The 22,628-nt window shown below is 39.0% G+C and overlaps 1 protein-coding gene across 42 annotated transcripts in view; it reads left to right on the top strand.

Moving 5' to 3' along the window:
- Positions 1-22,628, top strand: part of TCF4 (transcription factor 4) — a 367,193-nt gene that overhangs the window by 127,061 nt on the left and 217,504 nt on the right. For all 42 annotated transcript variants that reach the window (XM_035271185.3, XM_035271176.3, XM_035271179.3 and 39 more), the window contains 2 exons: positions 1,711-1,772; positions 4,672-4,768. In XM_035271185.3, the coding sequence (XP_035127076.1) occupies positions 1,711-1,772; positions 4,672-4,768 (159 nt within the window). The remainder of the gene's footprint in view (positions 1-1,710; positions 1,773-4,671; positions 4,769-22,628) is intronic.

Raw genomic sequence — 22,628 nt, 5'->3', positions numbered from 1 at the left:
AAGAAAGTCAAGATGCGCCAGACTTTTGAAAGCATGCAGTGGTTGAGAGATTTTTGTTATTTATACACTTTTTATTTTGGCTGAAAATATTTGGTTTTTGTTTAAGAATTAAGAGAACCGTGTAGGCTACAAAATTTATTTATGTGCGAATCCCAGAGGGTTGTAAGTAGCTTCTTTGTGTGCTTCAGTTCAACATATACAGGCTAGGCCAGCATGTTGGGTTGTTAAACAGCAGATCTGGGGAAGGTTTTACACCTTTTCTCTAGGCTTGATGCAGTCCCAAGAGCTTTCTTGACATGCCTTGAAGCTCACAGTGCGCTGATTTTAACTGTCCATAGGGGACATCTGTTTGCAGTTTGTGTTATCTTCTGAAGCACCAACTAAAAGGAAGTGAAATAATAGTTGTCATTAAAAAAAAAAAAAGAATGAGAAGTTAATTTAGTGGTAATAACTTTGTTGCTGTTGCTCTTCTATCTCTTAAGATATTCTGAAACAGCATGTACTCTACTGTCTCCAAAAATAAATCAATTAATTTTACTATGATTACTTCTGCTGATAATAAAATAGCAGTAATAATAAAAGAAATGACAGTAGAGCATTAAGAGAATAAACAATATCACTGAAATGTTAGGAAACACAATAAATGGGATTGTGTCTCCTGAACCAGTTTCTCACTTCCTCCTCCACTTCTGTCAGAGGGTGTTTGTGATGGCCGTCTGTTATCAGCCGTGATCAAAATCATGTAACAGTGAAACTTCTTATACTTATGAAGGCCCTTTCATCAAAAATCTCACAGCCATTTCTAAATATGGAGCGACTGATCTTTAAAACACTTTTATGTTTTAAGCAATTAATATGGTAACTTAGCTGTTAGACTTTCCATCCTGCATATTTGCCATTTGAAGCATGGATGGAACATTTCGTAATCGACTCTGCATTCAAACTTTGCTGGTATCGAGTTGAGAATTCCAACTTTTCAATGGTTCATGTAGGTCTTTTCGCCGTCATCCATCAAAATAAAACATTGCTTTGTAATTGAATAATGACATTCATTTCTACATATCAAAGCCCAGAATAAGGATTGTAGGCCAAGTGGTATGTCTAGTTTTAAAAGAAAAATTGAAAGAGAGAGACAGTATTGTCTTAACCTAAAAAATATATATATATATTAAGTCCTAATACCCTTGTAATGTGCTCGTGGAAATAGACTAGTGAATAATTTTTCAGTCTGGTTTTCCGTTACATGTCTGTTGTCTCCTGTGATAAGCCTGAGCTACAGAACAAAAAGTATCTAAGAGCATTATGATGAGGATGCTAAAGGTGTTAGTGTGGATATTTACCTTAATTTAACTTTTTTGGGATTAAAGTTGTGCTAGTGCATTTTTAAACTCACTTCATCCAAAAGATTGTCATAAAACTATAAGTACAGTTTCACATCTGTAAAAACTGAGGCTATCAAAAACGGTGAAGGATGGAAGTAATTTTTCTGTTCATACCTCTGGTTCCTGAGGGTCCAGTTCATTTCTGCTGTGAATTTAAATGAGTTAATTTAAGTAGATGGGTCAGAAGCCACTATCATCATGGTAGCCCTGTGCCTGGTTCTTAATTAAAGGCAACAGGAGATTAATTTGAAACATTAATTTAAAAGTGCATATACAAAAAGAAAAAATTACTGCAAGAAAGCCTAAAGAACTTTTCTCTTGTCCCTAGATGTAGAAGACAGAAGTAGCTCAGGGTCCTGGGGGAATGGAGGACATCCAAGCCCGTCCAGGGTAAGTATATCTAATCTTTTTTCTCACAACCAGACATCCCACATATGTAAATTAACAAACAGAAGGCGTGTTTCTATCTCTGTCTCTGTCTCTCTGTCTCTGTCTCTCTCTCTCTCTCTCTCTCTCTCAAACACACATACACACACAGGCATGGGCACACACACAGACATAAATATACGTGCATACTAAGTTTAATGAGTATCAGCTTGTCAGCTTGACTTTGGAATTTTTTTTCTTATTCTCTTATTGGATGCTGTTATTTAATTTGACACCTGTTCTACTTTTGCTAACCAGAAGAAAACTCCTTCATTACATATTTGGCCTTTCTTCGGTCAGTTATTGATCCATATTACACAATGCTATTTGTTGTAGATGAAAAAACTTAAATTCCTAATATCCCTATAAGATGTGAAGAGACTACTGAATTATCCCAAAGATACAGTATGAGGTTCTGTCCAACAGTATAATGTACGTACTGACTCTGAGTTGCTTTCACTTTGTAGACATGTTACCATTCCACCAGTAGGGCCTTTGATCGCTGGTTGGATCATTCATTTATTTTTCTCAACTCTTTGCTATTCTTCTCCACAGTTTTCCTACAGGCATTGGTGGTTTCTTGGGTGTAATAGGAAGAACACGGAAGAGGAGTTGCGTTGGTGGTTAGGCACTTGTGTTGTTGTATGTACATGATCTTGGGCATGTCATTGCACCTCTTGGGTCCTCATTTTCCTATTTTGCAAAATGAGGAAGTAGAGCCAGAGGATCGTCTGTGTTTTTTCCCAATTTAAATATCCATGATTTTGTATGATATTTTTTTAACTGAATCATTGCTAGGCCCTCTAAAATCCCTGTCAGTATTTATGATATACATACGATGCCCCAGATTAAAAGTAGACTTAGTGTACATAGTAAAACCAGCATCTCTTCCTCTCCCAACCGGCTGTATATAGATGAAACATTCTACAGGGAGGTTAGCATTTTACTGTAAGTGTTCACACAAATTTGGGTTGGGGGAAGCGTCTCTATTTTGGCATAAGAGGCAGGGAAGGTAATCAGGCTGTCAAAATGAGAACATTTCAGCAAGTCAGAGTTACACATTTCCACCTGTCCTCGGCATTGTGATCCTTAGTCTACTGTCAGGGTACAGCAGGATCTCTAAGCTTACCAGTAACTTTGTGAGCCCTTACACCAGCTGTCGAGCTTGACATTCTAATGCTTTATATGGATGGGTTGAGGAAATCTTTCCTCCTCCTCATGTTACAGTCTGCACTTGCAGAAATAAATCCATTCCCCTTGACAGCGAGTGGAGATGATAGAACTCCCCTCAATTGTTTAGTTCCTCCAGATTTTTTTAATTTCTCACGATTTCCCCATTCAGTACACATGGTACTTTTAATTGTGTTTCGGAGAACAAGGTCTGTTTAGAATCATCTTGATTTAGGATTAAAACTAACTTAACTTTTGGTTTTTGTTAGCTTTCCTGCCATTTTTCTCAAGGAATATGTTGGTGAATAATTTCAGACCAATTTACTGTAATTTATATTTTCTAAATCCAGAAGATTGTATGAGACAGATTATTTGTGGCAGATTTATGCCCAGACAAACTTTCGAGGTCTTTTTTCATCTTAAAATGAGGATAGTGTCTTCTACCTTAAACACTGTGCTGAGGATTAAATTAGATAATATATATTAAGCTTTTTGTACACTATCTAGGATGAGGACACTTAATAAGTGATAATTGGCATTATGCAGTGCCTGGTTTAGAATGAGTGGATGTAAAATCTACGATGGGTATTTAAAATGTAGCCTCTTTTTATAGATTGACATATTGGTAGAATTAGATTACAGTGTCAGTGAAGTTAATTGTTGGAGGAAAGACGATTGAGAACTGGGTTGTTGTTAAGGTTGAGGGGATGTGTCTTCTTTGTGGTTGATACAGCAGCCCTCTTTTTTTGTGTGGGCAGATTCTGCCCTTTGGCTCACATGCCAACCGATACCTCTGAGTAAATTTGACTTGGACTTTATGGGCAGTTCAGCCAGCTGAGCAGAATGACTTTTCCCCCTCTTTTTGGTCACTTGATGCACTTGAGGAGACAAAGTTGGACCATGTGGTCTAGATGATTTTAACTCTTTCCTATCATGTTATCAAATTTCCCCATTAAAATTAAGTATCTGGACAGCTTAAAAACATTATTTTAATTTTAAATTCCTGTTAAAACAGTAAGCTGATTGTAATAATGAAATATTTCTGTCAAAATTTGTCTGCTTTGCAACTGGTCGTTTTTTGTGACATACTTTGTCCAACTCCAGAAATGCTAATTTATGCTAATGTTTTGATAATATCATAGTTAAATCCTAATATTCTTATGTGTTGATTACTTATGTGACAATCTAGTTCTCTTACAATCACAAAAGTAACTGTAATAAAACACTGAAACTTCAATATCCTAACAAACACCAAATGTTACTGTTTGAATGACTGTATCTTGGTCTTTGAAAAGCACTTCATTGCATGCCATGGCTGATTTTCCCTTGTAGCACAATTTTGCTTTAATGTGGCCTTATTAAAATAATTTTTAATATAGGCAGTATACTTTGTATGTGTCTGGTGTTTTACCTACACTATTTTATTTAATCATGTCAACAACTCCATGCAGTTCATACCAATATTATTATTCCTAAGATTTCTCAGCTATTACGAGGAAATTTGGCCTTTGTAGACTCTAGAGCTTTCTTTTAGCCACTATTACCTTTGAAGGTGTAGTTTCCTTCTAGTGAAGTTCCAAGGAGGGAATCATGGACTCCAGTTTCTTTGGATGGGAGAAGGTTCAGTAGTGGGGCTATGTTTATGTGCTGTTTATTAATATAAAATAATAACATACTGTCATTTTATTTGCAGAACTATGGAGATGGGACTCCCTATGACCACATGACCAGCAGGGACCTTGGGTCACATGACAATCTCTCTCCACCTTTTGTCAATTCCAGAATACAAAGTAAGACCCATTTTAAATTAACATACACTTTTTGTCTGCTTATGTTTTACTGTAGAAGTTAAAACCAAGCCCTAGACAGAGGTTCTGCTTTTAGAAACTTGGATATTTAGTCAATTCACTTGTAGTAATCTTAAATTGCAGAAAAGTATTGGCAGTCTGTGTTTGGTAATAGTGCATCAAGGATGAAGTTTTGCAACCATATGGAATGAAATGCTTTTAGTGATACTGAACCTACGTGGAAGTTTTGTTTTCCTTAGACATAAAGCATGTACCACAGTTTCAACGTTGTATCAGTAGTTTCCTAAGTTAAGGTTGATGAAGTCAAAGTGCTGAATACTCAGAAGAATATCACTGGGCTTGCTGGTTGGCAGTGATACATAGTCAGCGTTAACTGTGATTTCTGCGAAAGGGGTTATGAAAATAAATAGTGGTTAATGGGCCTAGTGTGCTGAAATCAGAGTAGTGCATTCAAGTTGAATTGTAAAATCTGGATGTGTATTTATCAAGGCGTGAACTTTAGTGCTAATGGCCTAGGCAGACCCCATTCTTTCCACTAAAGCAAGTTACCTGTTAGTTTGAGGCTGCCTGTTAATCTCCAGCATGACCTTCATCCTAGCATCCTCAGCATGTTTCTCTGCTTTTGGCTACCTTGTAGGGATGTTTAACAGCAGTAACTTGAGCAATGAAAAGATGATTCCTAGTGGCTTAAAAAGTCCCAATAGCTGGTTAATTTAGTTTTGATTGAAAAAATGATCTTTGTTCTAGTAAACATGAGTTCTTAACAATATTAGTAAATCTCTCAACTTGGCCAAATTCTCTTGAGAATTTGTCAATAAGTGAAGTTAAATTTCTTGATACAAGCTGTTGGACAACACTCCAAGGAAACACACAGTGATCATTATATTTTTCTGAGACTATAACTGCAAATGCTTCCAAAGAATGTTGCAATTTTTAAGCTTTGGAAGCTATACCAGTTACTTAGGTGTAGACAGTCCTTGAATCTCAGGCATCTTTGAAAAATCACCATCAAATCCATCTAAATGGATTTCAGATATTTAACACAAAATAGTCAAAGCAGATAAATACTAGCAATCTATTCTTAATGGGTGGCATCATAGGTTTGTGCCTTTGGGTGTCTTACTAACTTCGGGAACCACAAAGTTGTTTTCAGTCATAGAGTATTCTTATTTTTGTGCTCTTTCTGCCTTCAAAGTAGTAAATTTCATACTTCTGTTTTAACATTGTAGCTAAAACAGGACTCCTGGTTTTTTTTTTATCAGTTGTTGATAAGGAGGTGCATTGTTTCTTGTTCTCAGGATATGTAAACACAGATGACTAGATATATTTATCAACTTACATTTTAAAAGGCAACTTTTGACTCTTCAAGGTCAATAGTTACGGATTTTATTTCCAACACCTTTGCTTCTGTATTCATCTTCACACAACCACTTAGAATAAAAGATTCATTTGAAAATATAGTCTTGAGAAGTAGCACCTAAAAACTATACTAACTTCCTTGGATACTAAAATGATCCTCTAATGAGCTACAGTAAGAAAAATAGAATAAATACTCAGTGAGAAATTTATATTATCTTTGTGAAAAAAGTTTTAACTCTAAAGAGCAACTTGATAAATACATATTAAAGAATACACCAAGCAATACAAATAGATTAAATGATTGCTCTGTTCATGTTTCCTCATGGGCAACTGCTTTACAAATCAAATTAGTTTTTCAATCCAAATAGTATTTAAAATATAAGTGGCCCGACAGTCCAGAGCAGAGAGAGCTGATTCTTTTCACTTAGTTGTTGTTTAGGCTGCAAATCCATGTCAGCCTTGCTCTTTTATCCCGTCTGCCCTCCTTCTCATTGAACTCTTAAATATGGAGACCAAGACAGTCTCCTGCATTGTGATAGGAAATGCTACTATGTCCACGAGGCCCCCACCCACTGTTCCCAATGAAAGGACTTCTCTGTTAGATAAGCTGTCTGGTTTGAAACATGGCTCTTTATTGTTTACAAACTGCTACATTTTCCACCTCAAGCAGATTTTTGCACAGAAAAGAATTGTGCTTGGGCTAAATGGTTTATCTGACATTAACGGCGCAGTGTCAGACTTGGGTCAGGGAAGTCGCCCTCAGAGCGAGAGGGCATTGCGCAGTATGCAAAAAAGGGGAAAAGGGAGAACAAGACACTGAAATGAGTATGAAATACTTTACATTTTTAGTTTAGAGAAGAATATTTTTTTTAAAAAGAGAATTGACTCTTTTAAAAAGATGCTGTATTAAAAGATCTTCCCACCGCTCTAATTTCTCGTATCTCAAACACTGCCTTGATTGGCTTGCGTTTCTGAAGGCTAGGTTCGGGAAACAAAGATTCCCATTGATTTTGCCCAAGCTGGTGTTTATTTAAAACGAAACCACTTTTCAGATGAGCCATATTTGGTGTTATGTTATAGCTTTACAAAGAAAAGATAGATAATTTTCAAGAAATTAAGGACAACTAATTTGCAAATGATGATGAAAACAAAGTAAGATCTCTTGGTGTAGGGGACAGTTTGAACTCATAGACTGCAGGCTGTATTCTAAACCACACTTCCTGTCCAGACCCACAGCCCATGTGGTGACCTTTGTGGACATTTTCCTTCTACCAAAAGAGGGTAGTAGATTTTAGTGCAAGTGTTTGACAATCCAGTCTCCACTTTCAGAATCTTTAACTGGTTTTTATTAAAACTACAAAGTATTTCTTTCCATTTCAAAGACTTAATTCTGCTGTGATGTCGCATCAGGGTAAAAGCTATAGCATCAGAAATAAATCAGCCACTTTATTGGAGCAGATTCTCTATTGTCAAATCAATCAAGCCTGTGACTGAATTAGGCGTCTGCTACAGAAATAAGTGACACTAATTTTACAGGAAAGAGTTATTAACTGTAGATGACCTGATTTTCCCCCCCCTTTTTTTGGGTAAACTGTTCATTTAGTAAGGTTTTATTTTATTGCAAAGAAAGAAAAAAAGCACTGGACCACTCTTTTTCTTTTGAGAATGGGTTATTATTAATTATATATTTTGTTCTTTATAGCCGTATACAATTTTAGGGAAATGATACAGGCATTGCTAGCATTTTGTTCACAAGCTCTTTTATGGTAACGAAACCCTTTATTACAACTCTGAACTTCTTGATTTCACATGAATCGTTTTGCATGTTACAGATTTTTAAGCATAATACTTCTATTGGCACCGACATTCCAAAACTCAGTTTATTTGTGTCTCTGTTTCAAATTTATGCAAAGTGGGTCATAAGTTATAAGAGTAATGAAGTGTTTTAGCCTAGGCAACATGGTGAAACTTTGTGTCTACCAAAAATACAGAAAGTTAGCTGGGTGTGGTGGCACACCAAGTCCCAGCTACTTGGAAGGCCAAGGATGGAGGATCTCTTGAGCTCAGGGGGTGCAGGTTGCGGTGGGCCGACATCACGCCACTGCACTCCAGCCTGGGCAACAGAATGAGCCCCCATCTCAAAAGAAAAGTAATAAAATGTTTGTGTTAATTTATTCCTTTAAAAATAAGCTTGTGTGTGTGAAAAATAGCACTATTTAATACTTTGTGAATCCCTAAAGTAAAAAAACACCCATGTGTGCTTGCTTATACACACACGTGCACACACACACAGTGTAACTATCTTGCTAGAAGAATTAATGACACTTCCTGGTTTATAAAGTTATTCTGTGTTACTGTCTGTGGGTATAATTGTCATAAAGGATTTTAGTGGTTGATATTTGTCTTTTTAAAAAAACGTAACTAAAAGAAACAAAAAGCAACTCCTAATTTTTAATAAATACATGTGAATAGCCTTTGTGTTTATTTTGATGTTGGCAGGGTTGAGAGATGTCAGTACTGACTGCCTGGATCGACCAATTCATATACTTTTACCTGACGTTTACTAAAAACTTACTCATTGCTTTCATTGTGCAGATACATGCTAGTTTGCATTTTGCCTTAGTTGAAATTCCATGCATTGTTTTATATCTGGAGAAAAGAAATCACTTCTGCCTTGTGACTGCCTATCATTATTAATGATTATAATGTACACTGGACCTGCTGGAAACTTGTTTATTGCAGTTTTTAAACAATTTGATGAAACCTTCCTAGGTGGTCAGTTGGATAGCTTTTAGAATATGCTAATGGTACAAAGGGTTGTTGATGAGTCCAGCTCCTCTGTTTTTAAGAGGATTATTTTTCTGCTATAGAATAGTTTGAAACTCCTGGTAAGAAGTATATGGAAAGAATATGGACTTTTAAAAAAAATCTTGATTTTTTTTTCTCCCCCTTTATCAAGCACTAAACTTTTGCAGGTAATTGTCCAAATATTTTTACAAAGGTAACAGTATATATTTTCTAGCTAAAACTGATCCAAGGAAGGAGCTAAGCATTCATTTTCCTCTTATTATTCCACAGCATCAATTCAAAACCACATTGAGGATAAGTGAGCAAGTTGCTCCTTAAGATTACATACGAGCATTGGTGACTGGAGGGTGTTAAAAGTGATCCCTTTGTACAGTTGGCTACAGCTTAGTTCCGCACCAAGGACTGTGCTTTCACAGACCCTATTTTGAATGGTTCAGTTTCCTTACTGTGGTACTTGGTTCTAGTCCTACTCATGGTACTCTCCCAGGGCATTAAATAATTTATACCACAGAGTAGCTGGGTTCTAACCTAGCTCAGCGGAACATTTTACTGCAGGATTAGATTGAGGTTTCAGGCAGAACTGAAGAAAGCTGCTGGCTTACAGGATGACCTTTGAATCTCATCTGGGTTAGCGGTTGATATTTTGATTTGGTTACTGTGGTCATATTGTGACAGCTGCTAGCTCATTATAATTCGGTTCCACTGCTCCGTTTGCCTAGCAGGAATATTTAGGTTTGTATTACTTCAGAGTGTTTATGGCTACCCTGAGTTTAGCCCAGCATAAAGGTGAAGTGTTGTGAGTGTTTTCAAATCCCAGTGGCAGAAGCGGGTGCCACAGTCTTCTTGTAAAACGGCAAATGTGAGTACATGCTAATACAGGGAGTTTTTCTTTTCATTGTAAAACAAAATAACCCATGAATTGGCTTTTAACTAGGAAAGCTGTTTTTGGAAACCTTAATGTACAAAGGAAAAGCATGACCACAAAGAAACAGAATTTTTCAAAGGGTGAATGAGATGTTACTTGACTTCATGGTCAGATACTTTTTCTGTGCAAAAGTGTAAATATTAGAAAATAGCAAAACCTATGCAATAATGACAATCATTTGATGTTTGAAACAAAGGTCAGATAATCGTTAGTAACTTCATAAGAATGGAACTATGAATATAGATGTCAGCTCTAGAAATTTTAGTTCACTTTTTAAATGCATCGAAATTAGGTAGTGACATGAGCAGGCTCTTTTCTATTCATTAGTTAGGGACATCTTAGTGTACACTGTTAGTGGCTTTTTGTTAAAATGATACTTTTCAGCTTTTTTTTCTTGATATCAGCTCTTAGATGTTGGACTGATAATGTGGCATAAGCAATTTCTAAGAGAAAAAATTATTAATTGTGGTCTTATTTGATTTTACTTTGGGAATTTGGATTTTTTAATATGTTAAATTTAAAATGTCCTCCTGAAATATTAACAAGTATGACTTGTTTGAGCTTTATCCTGGTGGTTTTAGCAATCCTGATTGTTGAGCAAAGGCTGGGAGTCAGGAGAACTGAATCTTCTCCTCCTTTTCCTTTTTTTCTTCGGAGACAGAATCTCCTCTTTCTATTGCCTAGCGGGCTGGACTTCAGTGGCAGGATCTCGGCAGCCTTGACCTCCTGGGCTCAGGTGAGCCTCCTCCCTCAGCCTCTTGAGCAGCTGGGACTACAGGTGTGCACCACCACATCTGACTAATTTTTGTATTTTTAGTAGAGATGGGGTTTCACCATGTTGGCCAGTCTGATCTTGAACTCCTGACCTGAAGTGATCTGCCTGCTTCAGTCTCCCAAAGTGCTGGGATTATAGCACGAGCCGCTGTACCTGTCCAAGAATTGAGTTTTCTATCTGTTTTGCTGCAGCTGCCTGTGGGTCCTCTGGTCGGGTCGTTTGCACATCTTTAGATTGAGGGAGGAACAGCTCTTTAGGTGGTCTCTGAGGAATTTTATCAACTAATGGTCCGTTGATCTTTCAGAGATGCCATCTTACCCTTATACTGTATCTTTTCTTTGGATATGTTTTATTGCTCTTTCTAATCCATTCATATCTATTTTATGAATACCTTCAAGTGACTTTGCCAGTGATGTGTTTTCCAAATGTAATTCTTCAGAGCCTAACTAAAATATATATTCCTTTTATATCTGAGCTGATTCCAGATCTATAGCTGAGGAATTGGATGGGTTGGGGATAAATCAAATAATAACTCATTAAGTTGAGTCACCAGGAGAAAAGTGCTGTGTGTTGATCAGTGTTTGGCATAAAGGTTGTAGGACCTCAATAAATGACGGCGGAATGAATCAGGGAATGATAGATAGGGTTTAAACGTTCAATGAAAAGCCCATACATTGAAGTTAGGCCTATACCTTACTGTACCAAGAAGAAGACCCTAAACCAGAGCCAGTCATAGAAATTCACTTTTTCTTCTATAGGACTATATCCTTGACTGGACAAAATATTCTGCCAAGGTAGGAAACGGGCCATATTACAATGTGGCCTCTTTCAGTTTTCAATACACCACAGATTATTTTATGTATAAGCAGAAATAAGTAAAATCAGTAATACTTTGGGTCAGGCACAGTGGCTCATGCCTGTAATTCCAGAACTTTGGGAGGCCAAGGTGGAAGGACTGCTTGAGCCCAAGTATTTGAGACCAGCCTGGGCAACATAGTGAGATCCTGTCTCTACAGAAAATAAACAAAATTGGCTGGGTGTGGATTTATGTACCAGTGGTCCCAGCCATTCGGAGGCTGAGGTGGAAGGACTGCTGGAGACTGGGAGGTCGAGGTCACTACAGTGAGCCGTGATTGTGCCACAGCACTCCAGCCTTGGTGACAGAGTGAGGCCCCATTGCTGATAATAATAATGCTAAAGAATTTGAAAGGCCATTGAAAAAGTTGTGTTTCTGGTATTCAGCTAAGATAACTGATTTCCTTTTGTCCAGTCGGAGTACATTTCTGTTCTTCTCTCATTGGTCTTGTTTCCCTTCCAACCTACTCTGTGATATAGCACAGTTTAATGCTGTGTGATCTGCAAATACTTTTATAGTCAAACTAGCTTTACTAAACCAAGTCTTATAACATTTAGAAGAATTGATAAACAGAAGAATTCTACTTGAAAACTATGGCCAACAGAGATGTGTACCCCTTCTAAATGCCAGGGGAAGATTTCTCACATCGAAAGTTATTGACCCAAAGAGAAGATAAATCATTTAAGTTTCATATAAAAGTAAAAAGCAATTTGTATCAGGTAGGAATGCTTTTGCTTCGAAGTAATGGAAAATGTGACTAACGGTGGCTTAAGAATACTTTTTCTCATTCTAGAAATCTGGTAGTAGGCCCCTGCTGGAAGCGGTTTGCAGCTCGGTGATGTCAGGGCTGGTGGCTTTGTGATTCTTTTGTCCTTCCCCTCACTGTCTCAAGATGGGGGGTGTCACAGCTTCTGGTGTCGAGTTTGATGCAAAAAAGAAGGGGAAGGGTGAGTGGAGCAGCATCTCCCCACTACACTGCTTCCCCATAACCCAGGCCATCTCCTGCTGCAGAGGTTAGGGCAGGGCTGGGAATGCAGGCTGGGAAACAGACAGGAGAGAAGGGAGTTGGGAATTCATACTGGGCTTACCAACTTGCAGTGTTCAATTCACACTTTAGTTTTTTTCTTTTAAGAGAAAAATAAATAGTTTTCTATTTAACAATTTTGAAAATTAAGAACAAGGCTCTCACTTTGATGTGTTAAAAATATATATAAAAAGATGTCTCAACTCCAATTTCTGATCAGCAAATTAGAGAGAAAGATGGAGGAGGAAAAAAGATATTGAAAAGAGGAAGGTGGAGAATGTCCGGGCTCGAGGGTCTTGCATGGGAAGGAGTGTGAAGTCTGTTGTCTGTATCTCACCTTCAAGGCCTGTGCCTTCACTGTCCTAAACCCTTGAGCAGGGCAGCAGCCAGCCAAAGCCAGCTCTCCTTACCGCTCCTTTCCCCAGAACGTTCTCTTTTAGGTCTCTGGCTTGACTTCCTGCCAGCCTGTGCAGGGGAACCCTTGTCACGCAATAGGCCTGTAGCTCTAGCCACCACCCTTTTCTCCAGTCCCCTGGGTGGTCTTTGGCAGAACCAGAGGCCAGCCCCTACTCCCATTGCCTCTTACTGCACCCATCGAGCAGGCCTGGCACCCTGGAGCACGACCCTGGGACATGCTGCTACAAGTGACAGACAGGGATCTTTCTCCTGGACCATTGCCCGAACAGTTTCCAGGGAACTTACCTCCAGCAACCTGCCGTGTTGCTGTGAAACACTCAGACAAGAATGCCCACTGCCTGGGGGAGAAAACCCTATCCTTTCTTTTAATATGTACACAGTTGCAATTGTTGATTTTTAATGTGGAGGATTAGGTACAGCCAAAAGACATTTAGTTTTAGACAACATGCCAAGACTGGGGATGAAATTGTGAGAGCTAGATCCAACTTTTGTCCAGAAGTTTCCTTCCCAACCCTATTGAACAGTCTCATGTCATGAATCAGACACATTAGAACAGAGGCAAGGGGAAGGACCATCTATCATTAAAGAGCAAGATGTGACATAAACAGTGCTGCTTTTATTTAGTAGGAAAAGTTTTTCTCTAGGTTTTTTATTTTTATTTTCATGTTTTTATTTCACTTTCTTTTTAGAGACAGTTTCACTCCGTCACCCAGGCTGGAGTATAGTGACATGATTATAGCTTACTGCATCTTTAAACTCCTAGGCTCAAGTGATCCTCCTGCCTTAGCCTCCCAAAGTGCTGGGATTGCAGGTGTGAGCCACTGTGCCCAGCCAATTCTCTAAATCTTTCCTTGGGAAGATGGTTTCTTTGAATTTTGCATACAGCCTATCCTTAAAATGTGCCTGTGACAGCGTTAACCAGTACCCTACTTCTGACTGGATCTTGGTTGGGGTGGGGTGCAATTAAACGCTTTGCATTTCTTAAACCTCTCATTACTCCTCAGCTTCAGGAGAATGACATCAGTCTAGTTAAGGAATCCTGAACCTCACATCCTTGAAAGCTGTGTCTACCTTAAGTGCTGTATTCCTCCTCAATAAAAACAAGACTGTTTCCTTTGTTCACATCTACGTTCTTAGAACCAAAGAAGCAAAGGAGCTGTTTTGAGCACTGCACTTACAAGGGGCCAAGGGACAGTGGATTCTAGGTCTTCAGGGGTCACTTGAGCCTAATTCCTGGCTTTTCACCTCCTAGTGATGGGATGTTGGGCAAATTTCTTCTGAGCCCCAGTTTTCTCGTTTCCTAGATGAGGACAGGGATGCCAGCTTAGCCCATGCCTCCCAGGCTTACTGTGAAAGGTATGGTGACGTGATACACTTTGTAACCACTGTGCTTTGCTGTGTGACTGTTACTGGTCATTTGTCATTTTTGTCTTGGTAATGAACTGAAAAATTTATAGACTTCGGGTCTTGGGTAAAGATATTAAAAAATATCTATACCTTCTAATGAGACTGAAATAGAAGGCAGGAGCAGGTGAAGGTGATAGAATGCTCAGTTCTATAAACATCAAGGCCAAAATGAAGAGACTTCTTTTTTAGCCAGTCCACAAAACTGTAATCCTATAAAACAAGTACCTCTTTCGGGATGCTCCCCTTTGTGAAATATTTGTCTCCAGCCATGTTTCTCTCCATTTTAAATGTTCTCAAGTTTCATCTTTAAACACACAGCCAAGAACGCCCCGGTGTGGTGTTTGAGTGGTGAGTCTAGGGAACGCACTGACAAATGGAGATTTCTCTGCCTGTTTTGTAGGTCATCTGAATACTGGAGTCAGCACCACAGGTATGATGGTTTTCATCAAGGAGATAGTTTTACGAATACCTTCCATGTTCTCAGGAATGTTTTGGAAACAGTCCTATTCCACTTCATTTCTTTCTTCTCCACAGATGCTTGGTATAGAATTTTGACTCTGTATGGAATTATTCTCTCACTTCCCTTACTCTTAAGAGTTTTTGAATCCAAAGGAAGCATCTTTTATTTTGGGTAAAAGGAGGTGTTCAGTGGATCTCATTTTCTTTTCTTTTGAAGAATATCAGACCTAGGAACCAACAATTGCAGAATATATGGAGCATAGATTGAGATTAAATTAATTTCTAAGTGGTTAATAGATACAGTTCAAACATTTTTCATCTTCTTGATGATTGCTTATTAATCACTCCTTAATTCCTTGACACATTTATTAATAGGAAAAATGGTAAGGGAGCGTCATTTAAAAGTGATATAAAATACAGCTGGTGATACTGTTTATGTTTTAGATAAAACATTTAAAGCTTTCATATAGGTTGAAAATGCTGCAAGAGGACCAACATGGGGGAAGTGGTGAATGGCGGACCTAGCAGAGCACTGTTGTCAGCTGGGCATTGCTGGGAGCAGCTGCTTACCACTCTCCAGTTCTGTGACCTTGGGCAAATTTCTTTAGCACTGTCATGAAAATTCTCATCTAAGTAGTTGCCCTGTGTTTAAATGAAGTAACATAGAGCCACCTGGCCCTAAAATTCAGTTAAAAACAGTATTGTTACACCTACTGCAATGTAATCTAGTCTGTTTTTCTGTTTATTGGGTCCGATCAGCTTGGCAAAAGTGATATGCAAACTTGAGCATCATGTAGTGAATTCTGGCAGAATGTGGAAGTGATTAATTAAATGCCACCCCCTCATGGGCCATATTAAAGCTGAATGAAAATAGAAAGTCTGTGATATCTGATAACATTTGGTGGAGAGGGGGGACTCAGAAAAAGTGAAGGAAAAGAGAAAAGGAGACACATACAAAGCTAATATGAGAGCAGCAGATCACAAAGTAAGATTTTCTAGCCTTGTATTATCAGCATTGGCTTGACTCTCTGAGACTTGAAATTACTAGGTTACTAATTGGTCATGCCTTGTCCGCACATTGGCTATTCAGACCAAGCTGTACTCTTAACAGCTCAGTAGCCAGATCTGAATGCTTCGGATTTAAGCATAAACTCTTTATGTGTAACTGATTGCACTTAATTGGGCAATACCAAATCATGAAGGGAAATTTATTGGTGACCCTGTCTCCTTCAGAACTTTCAGAGTAATTGGAAATGAGTCCACTATCCATGTTTTTGAAAGCTTTAACAATTGGTTTACTGACAGGATTAAATTCATACTTTATATGGTGTGTGTGTGTGTGTGTGTGTGTGTGTGTGTGTTTTCATGCATACATTTTTCCCCCTTATTTATTGATGATCTTAGAAATATTATTTGGAAATTGAGATACAGTGAGCACAGATCTTTTAAATATCTTTGCAGACAACCTCAGTTGCTGTGGATGATCTCTGTTAGCTAGAGAAAAACCAGGAAAGAAAAACCAACTTGGTAAGCAATAGTTTAGGAAATGATCTTGGTGTAATTTTGAGCAAGCTGTTTTCCCTTTTAATCTCATTTTCCTTATTTCTGTTACTGACCTAACTCTTGGATATGTGGTCAGGGGAGGTTGGGAAAGCTCTCTGAAAATTTTTTTTTGTTCCTCTTGAAATAAAACAGCTCTAAATAGACATACTTTTGTGTGATGGCATTTTCCATTTTTTGCAAAGTCCTAGGTATAGTTTAAACACCAACGGAAAATAAAAGCCAGCCGCCTTCTCCCGGTCCTTTCAAGGTATTTTAATAGTTAATGAGATTTTGCCCCTTACCCTCATGAGTTTCATTTGGTTCTGAAATAAAAATTTACGGCTGTTCTCTCAGCTGAGCTGATACTAGTTTGAGTGGAATTGAGTTCACACCTGCTCTGGCATAAAAAGCCTCTGTGACTTCTTTAAAATATTCACAGAGCAGAATAAGAGAGAGTACTCACTATCTCTACAATTGTAATAACTACACAGTAATGTTGCTTGCAAGCACTTTAGAGAAGCTGCTCTATCAATTGCCTCTAATCTGCTGATATTGTCCACAGATAGATGCCTCCCCGAAGTCACCTGTGTTCCTCGAGGTGGGATGCGATTGTGGATGTGCAGTTGGTTTGTGTAGGCAGTGGGTCTGCATTAACACTGTAAAGTGTACGTATGGGAACATCTTTGCATTCGCTAGGCCATTTAGCTGTTCAAGACATGGTCCGTTAGTCAGGCAACATACAATGGCTTTTCTAAGTGTTCTAGTTAAGGAGCAGGATGTGTAAAGTAGTATACACTTAGGCGGATAATTAATAATTAGTGTAGGCTTGTAAGTCTGTAATAGAATATATAAATTTCAGCACCTGTTAAAGTTTTATCAGAGCAGATCACCTTTCCTTACTGTGAGGAAATATTCCCAGCTATAGAAAAATAAAGTGCTCCCACTACATGTGAAAAACCTTTATGATTGAAGGAGGACTGGTTTTTATATCAAATACTGTTTTCCATGGACACTGTGATTAGGTAGCATTTTAGCGGTCACATTTAAAGGGCATTCTTGTGTGGGTTTGACTGCAGGTGGCAAAACACTGCGTGAAAAAATATTTAAGTGCATTCTAATATTCAGATACAGTTTACTTGTCAAAGAAGCCATGATCCCCCCACGAAACAATAGGGTTGTTCATTTTATAACTTCATCACAGGTAAATATTCAGAGCGAAAGCCTTTTCTAGTGGCTACAGTGGAAGGGGTAGAAAAGATGAAACATAGATCCTAAGTGCGGTTTTTGGCTTGGTTGTATTGTAAGTGGTTTTTACACCTCATATCTTAGCTGTCTTCATTTTCAGACATAAGAGGAAGTGCTCCCTTACAGCAGTGAGGGAAAGGGCAAATGATATATTTGTGAAAGCAAAGCAGAATATCTTACTGCTTTAAAAGTTTCATTGGTTGCTTGATAAATAAAATTAACATGTTATCGGTATGTCTGCAATCGTATGGTCCTCAGTATATGTATTTTTTAAGCCATCTATATAAATTCCATTTATTCTAGAAGCTGTCCAAAATGATAAACTTTAACACTCAAATGAGTCTTTGGTTCGTACATTCACCCAGCAAGTACTTTTGGAAAGCCTGTGACCTGCAAGCCCTATGTTGGGTACTAGATAGTGGCATGTGACTTTTCTTGCTTTCAACTTGGCCCCCATCCTAAGAAAGAATCAGGTAGATATCATATAATTACAATTCAGGGAGTTAAGGAAATAATCTGTGTGTTCCCAGGGTGTTGTTGCGTACAAATCAGGGATACCCCACCTTCCGCTTCCTCTTAATAATGTCTAATCTTTTTACTTTCTTTTTCTTGAGACAGGGTCTCACTCCAACCTTCAGGCTGGAGTGCAGGGACGTGGTAATAGCTTACTGCAGCCTCAAACCTCTGAACTTACAATCTTTTCTTCTCGGCCTCCTGGTAGTAGGGACTACAGGCACACGCCACCATACCTGGCTATTTTTTTTTTCTATTTTCATTTTTTGTAGAGACAAGGTCTTGTTGTATTGCACAGGCTACTCTGGAACCTCTAGCCTCAAACAGTCACCTGCCTTGGCCTCCCAAAGATTACAGGTGTGAGCCACTCTACCCAGTCTGGCTAAGATATTTGAGTACTCACTGTGTACCAGGCACTTGCTAAATACTGACTGTACTTGACACATATTATCCTGCTTACTCCTTATAATAAACTTCTTTGTTAGGCATTTTCATTGCCATTTTACAAAGGAGGCAATTGAGGATCAGAGAGATTAGGTTACTTGCCCAGTGTTTTGTAGCTGGTAAGTGGCAGAACCCAGATTGGAAGCTAGATCTGCTGCACTCTAAAGCCTTTGTCCTTACCCACCGCTGCACTGCCTCCTTTGTAGAAACTTTAGAAAGAATTCCCAGAGGGGGAATAGCAACGAAGCATGGGTTCCATGCTTCCATGCTTCCGCTGCAACTAACAGAAGACCTGATGACAATAGTAGGTTAGGAAAACAAAGGGTTTTTCCCCTTCGTTTAAGGAGGTGTCTGCAAGTAGGAGGTTGCCTGTGTGAGTTCAGCAAATCAGTGTTTCTATCTTCCCATTCTGCCCTCCTCAGCATGCTGATTTTCATTCTTCAGCTTTTTCCTCTCCTCTTCCATTTCTTGCATGCTGGCTCTTGACTCTCACACATCACATTAGAGGTCCCCTAAAGGAAGCAGGGGAGGCAGAGATTAGAGTAGTTTTTATCCTTACATATATCCTATTCCATCCAGGAAGGGAGAAAAACATTAGCAGAATCTGGTGGCTTTGAGCCGGATTCTGCTAGCAACTTACTGGCTACACCTCCAGCAGATATGTACCCATAGCTGCAAGGGAAGCCTGGAAGGTGAACTCTTAGAATGATGTTTGGGTCTCTGACTCAAGACACAGGTATGGGAGGAGGGAGTTAGGAATGGCTGTTGGATGGATCAAGGTGAATTTCGTTAATGGTATAAATGGTAATGCCTGAGCTTCCTCTTAAAGGTGAGTTAGAACTATCCTGGTGGAAAGAAAATTGCCAGTTGGTAGAGATGTTTAAGCAGAGCCGTGGAAGCTGAGGAGCTAACAGGAATACTGGAACTGAAGTCATTCTCTGAGGTGACTATGAGATATAGTTCCGCAGAGGAAGGGATGACAGGTTGATATGTTTTGGCTGTGTCCCCACCCAAATGTCATCTTGAATTGGAGCTCTCATAATCCCCACATGTTGTGGGAGAGGCCCAGTGGGAGGCAGTTGAATCATGGAGGTGGGTTTTTCCCATGCTGTTCTTGTGATAGTGGGTCTCATTAGATCTGATGGTTTCATAAAGGCCAGTTTCCCTGCACATGCTATGTTGCCTCCCGCCATGTAAGACATGCTTTTCCTTCTCCTTTGCCTTCCACGATGATTGTGAAGTTTCCCCAGCCATGTGGAACTGTGAGTTCCTTAAACCCCTTTTTCTTTATAAATTACCTTGTCTCAGGTATTTCTTCATAGTAGTATAAAAATGATCTAATACACGGATGACCTGGAAGAGAATCCCGGCCCCAGAAAAATGAAGGGTCTCTTATGTTTAGGAGTGGAAGACATAAGATTTTCAGTGAAGCGTGTGGTAAACTACTCAAGGATTGATTTTAAATAGTGGGATACCATGATATGATTTATGATTTAGGACACTCACTTAAGCAACTGTGAATAGGAGACAACCTGAGAGGAAGGAGTTAATCAGGAGGTGATGAAAGCAATTCCAAGAGGAAATGATTAGACTGAGCTGAACTGAGAACAATGAGGATAAGAGGTGGATGGATTTGAGTGATGTTAAAATGATGGAAATGATTGGACTTGGTAACTGATGGGTAAGGCAGGGATCATCCTTGGCTTCTTGGTTTCTGGCTTGGGTCACTTGGTGGATGAAAGTGCCATTTGTTAAGATGGAGAATATGTGAGGAGAAGTAGGTTGTGGGGAATTCAGGTGGTCAGTTTTGTTTAGGAAATAATGAATTTTTGAGATGTCTGTGGGTAGACAGAATTATGATTCTGGGTTGTGATTGTAGATTTGGCCTGCAGTATTCATATTTCATAACTGAAGTCATGGGAATAGATAAGTTACCCAGAGAGAGACGTGGACCACCACCACCAAGGCAATTCATTGCGTCCTGACCGCTCTTACTTTCAGAAAGTTCTTAGTTCTGTAGCTGTCATACTGAAATACTCGTTTTTCCCCTCTGAAGCTAACTAGTATTGTGTATTGTCTCTCTTTCTATATGTTTTTAAGGATGATGATCTTGGCTTCCTTCAAAAGTGTAGTTGGAAAACTTCATCACGGAATATGGTCTAACCACACCTTGGATTCCCGGTCGCCATGCTCTGTGTGTATTCTAGTTCATCTCTTTTTCCCTCCAAGTGGTGAATCCAAGTCTTACCCCAGTATTCCAGATCTGGTTTGATCGATAGTGGATCTGCTCTCATTTAGTATTAATGCAGTCTCAGATTCCGTTTGTGTATTGGTATTTTAACATTGACTGAAAATGGAGCTTGTGGTCCACTAAAATCATTAAGTGTTCTTAACTTTAATTGCTTTAAAACCAGGGCTTCCACGTCCTTGTCTAGAATGGGACTTAATACATATCCTCATCTGATTTCTTAATGTTGGTTTTTGTCTACAAATGTGCCATAATTCTGTCCTTTCACTCTGTTGATACAGGAAGTGAGATGGTGTGATGCTTAGCCATGCAAACTCTTGGATTTAAATCCTGGCTCTGCCTGCCCTTTACCACCTGGGTGATGTCTAAGTTAGTTTCTCTGAGTCACAGTTTCCTCATCTCTGTTGAAGATATTATAAAATCATCTCTTGGGATTGTTGGGTGACATAAATGAGGTAATGCGTGTATCATGCATAGAGCAATCCCAGAACATCATGAACACTCAGTTGTTCCCTGTTATTATTTCAGGGCATATGAGGAGTTAATGGTGCATTTCTATGACTCTGGGTCCTTTTCTTTACTTTCGGTATTCTTTATGAAGAGAAAGCTTAAGGCAGATGGCTCATCTATGGTGATTGGAAGAGGGAAATGTGGTTCTTGATTTTGCGTTGTGTGATGAACGAAATCTACCAGGCAATAGATAGGATATGATGATTAATAAATTTACCATGACTGATAGCTAAGTGGCTACCTTGTTGGGTCTTTCGAGAAAAGAACTAAAACAAACAAGAACAACAACAGCAAAAGCTTAAATTTACCTGGACAGAAGTCCTAGGTGTCTCTTTACCTACACCTAATGTTAAGGCAAAAAATTCCAAGTTGAGCCATATACTCAATTACAGGTGCTGAGGGTTATATGAAAATTCGGGTTTACACTAATGATAGATCGAGAGGTAACTATTTCCTCTCAAAACCACTTGCCAGGGGATGCCTTTACATATTAGACTATGAAAATTAGACTCATGGCACATTTTCAGGAACATGGTTCTTGTGATAAACAAGATCTCTGGAGGGTGATGTGTGAGCTCCCAGGGGAGTTTTAAGAACAGATTTCTGTTGTTGAATAGTAACCTGACAGCTAGGCATACTCAGAGGGAAAGCATAGATTAGTATCCAACAACCTGTTTAAAACCAAGCAGCAGGACTCCATACAAGGCCCAGGTTGACGGGAGCCAAGGTTAGACCAACCTGACTAGTTTGTATAGTAAATGTTACAGTGGTGTCAAGTCAGCAGGGTCATTCAGCACACTGTTTGTGCAGTTACAGACTTCCCTCTGGACAAACCATTTTCAGCTTCCTCTGTTTGGTCCCACCCCCAAGAAGTACAATTGCATATTAAAAATCTGGCCCATCTTGGTTGGTTATTACCAGTGTGTAGGATTTCTCTAGGCTCTGGCCTGGCTCCAACCCAGAGTTGCAGAAGGGCAGAGCTTCATGTGTTCATTCTATACTGTGATAACGTTCTTTGCACATTTGCGGAAATGCAAAAGTTCTATGCACCTGGCTTCTGTTCTGGTTATTTCCTTGTATATGGGTTTTGATCTGGTGTTATTGGAAGAGGGAAGCTTACCCATTGTGAGATCTCAGATTTCATTGTATCCAATTATTTATAAGACCTGAGAGGTGCTTTATTAGTTAGGAAGCATTTCAGATTTTCTCTTTAGCTTTTAAAGATCATCCTGACTTCCTGTGTGTTATTTTTTGCATTGGCACCCATTGCCAATGCTGTGTCTCAGAAGAGCCGAAACTTGTGGCCAATA

This window comes from Callithrix jacchus, chromosome 13, assembly GCF_049354715.1.
Source record: "Callithrix jacchus isolate 240 chromosome 13, calJac240_pri, whole genome shotgun sequence".
NCBI lineage: Eukaryota > Metazoa > Chordata > Mammalia > Primates > Cebidae > Callithrix > Callithrix jacchus.
The sequence above is the reverse complement of the archived record's forward strand: the minus strand, read 5'-3'. Positions and strand labels throughout refer to the sequence as shown.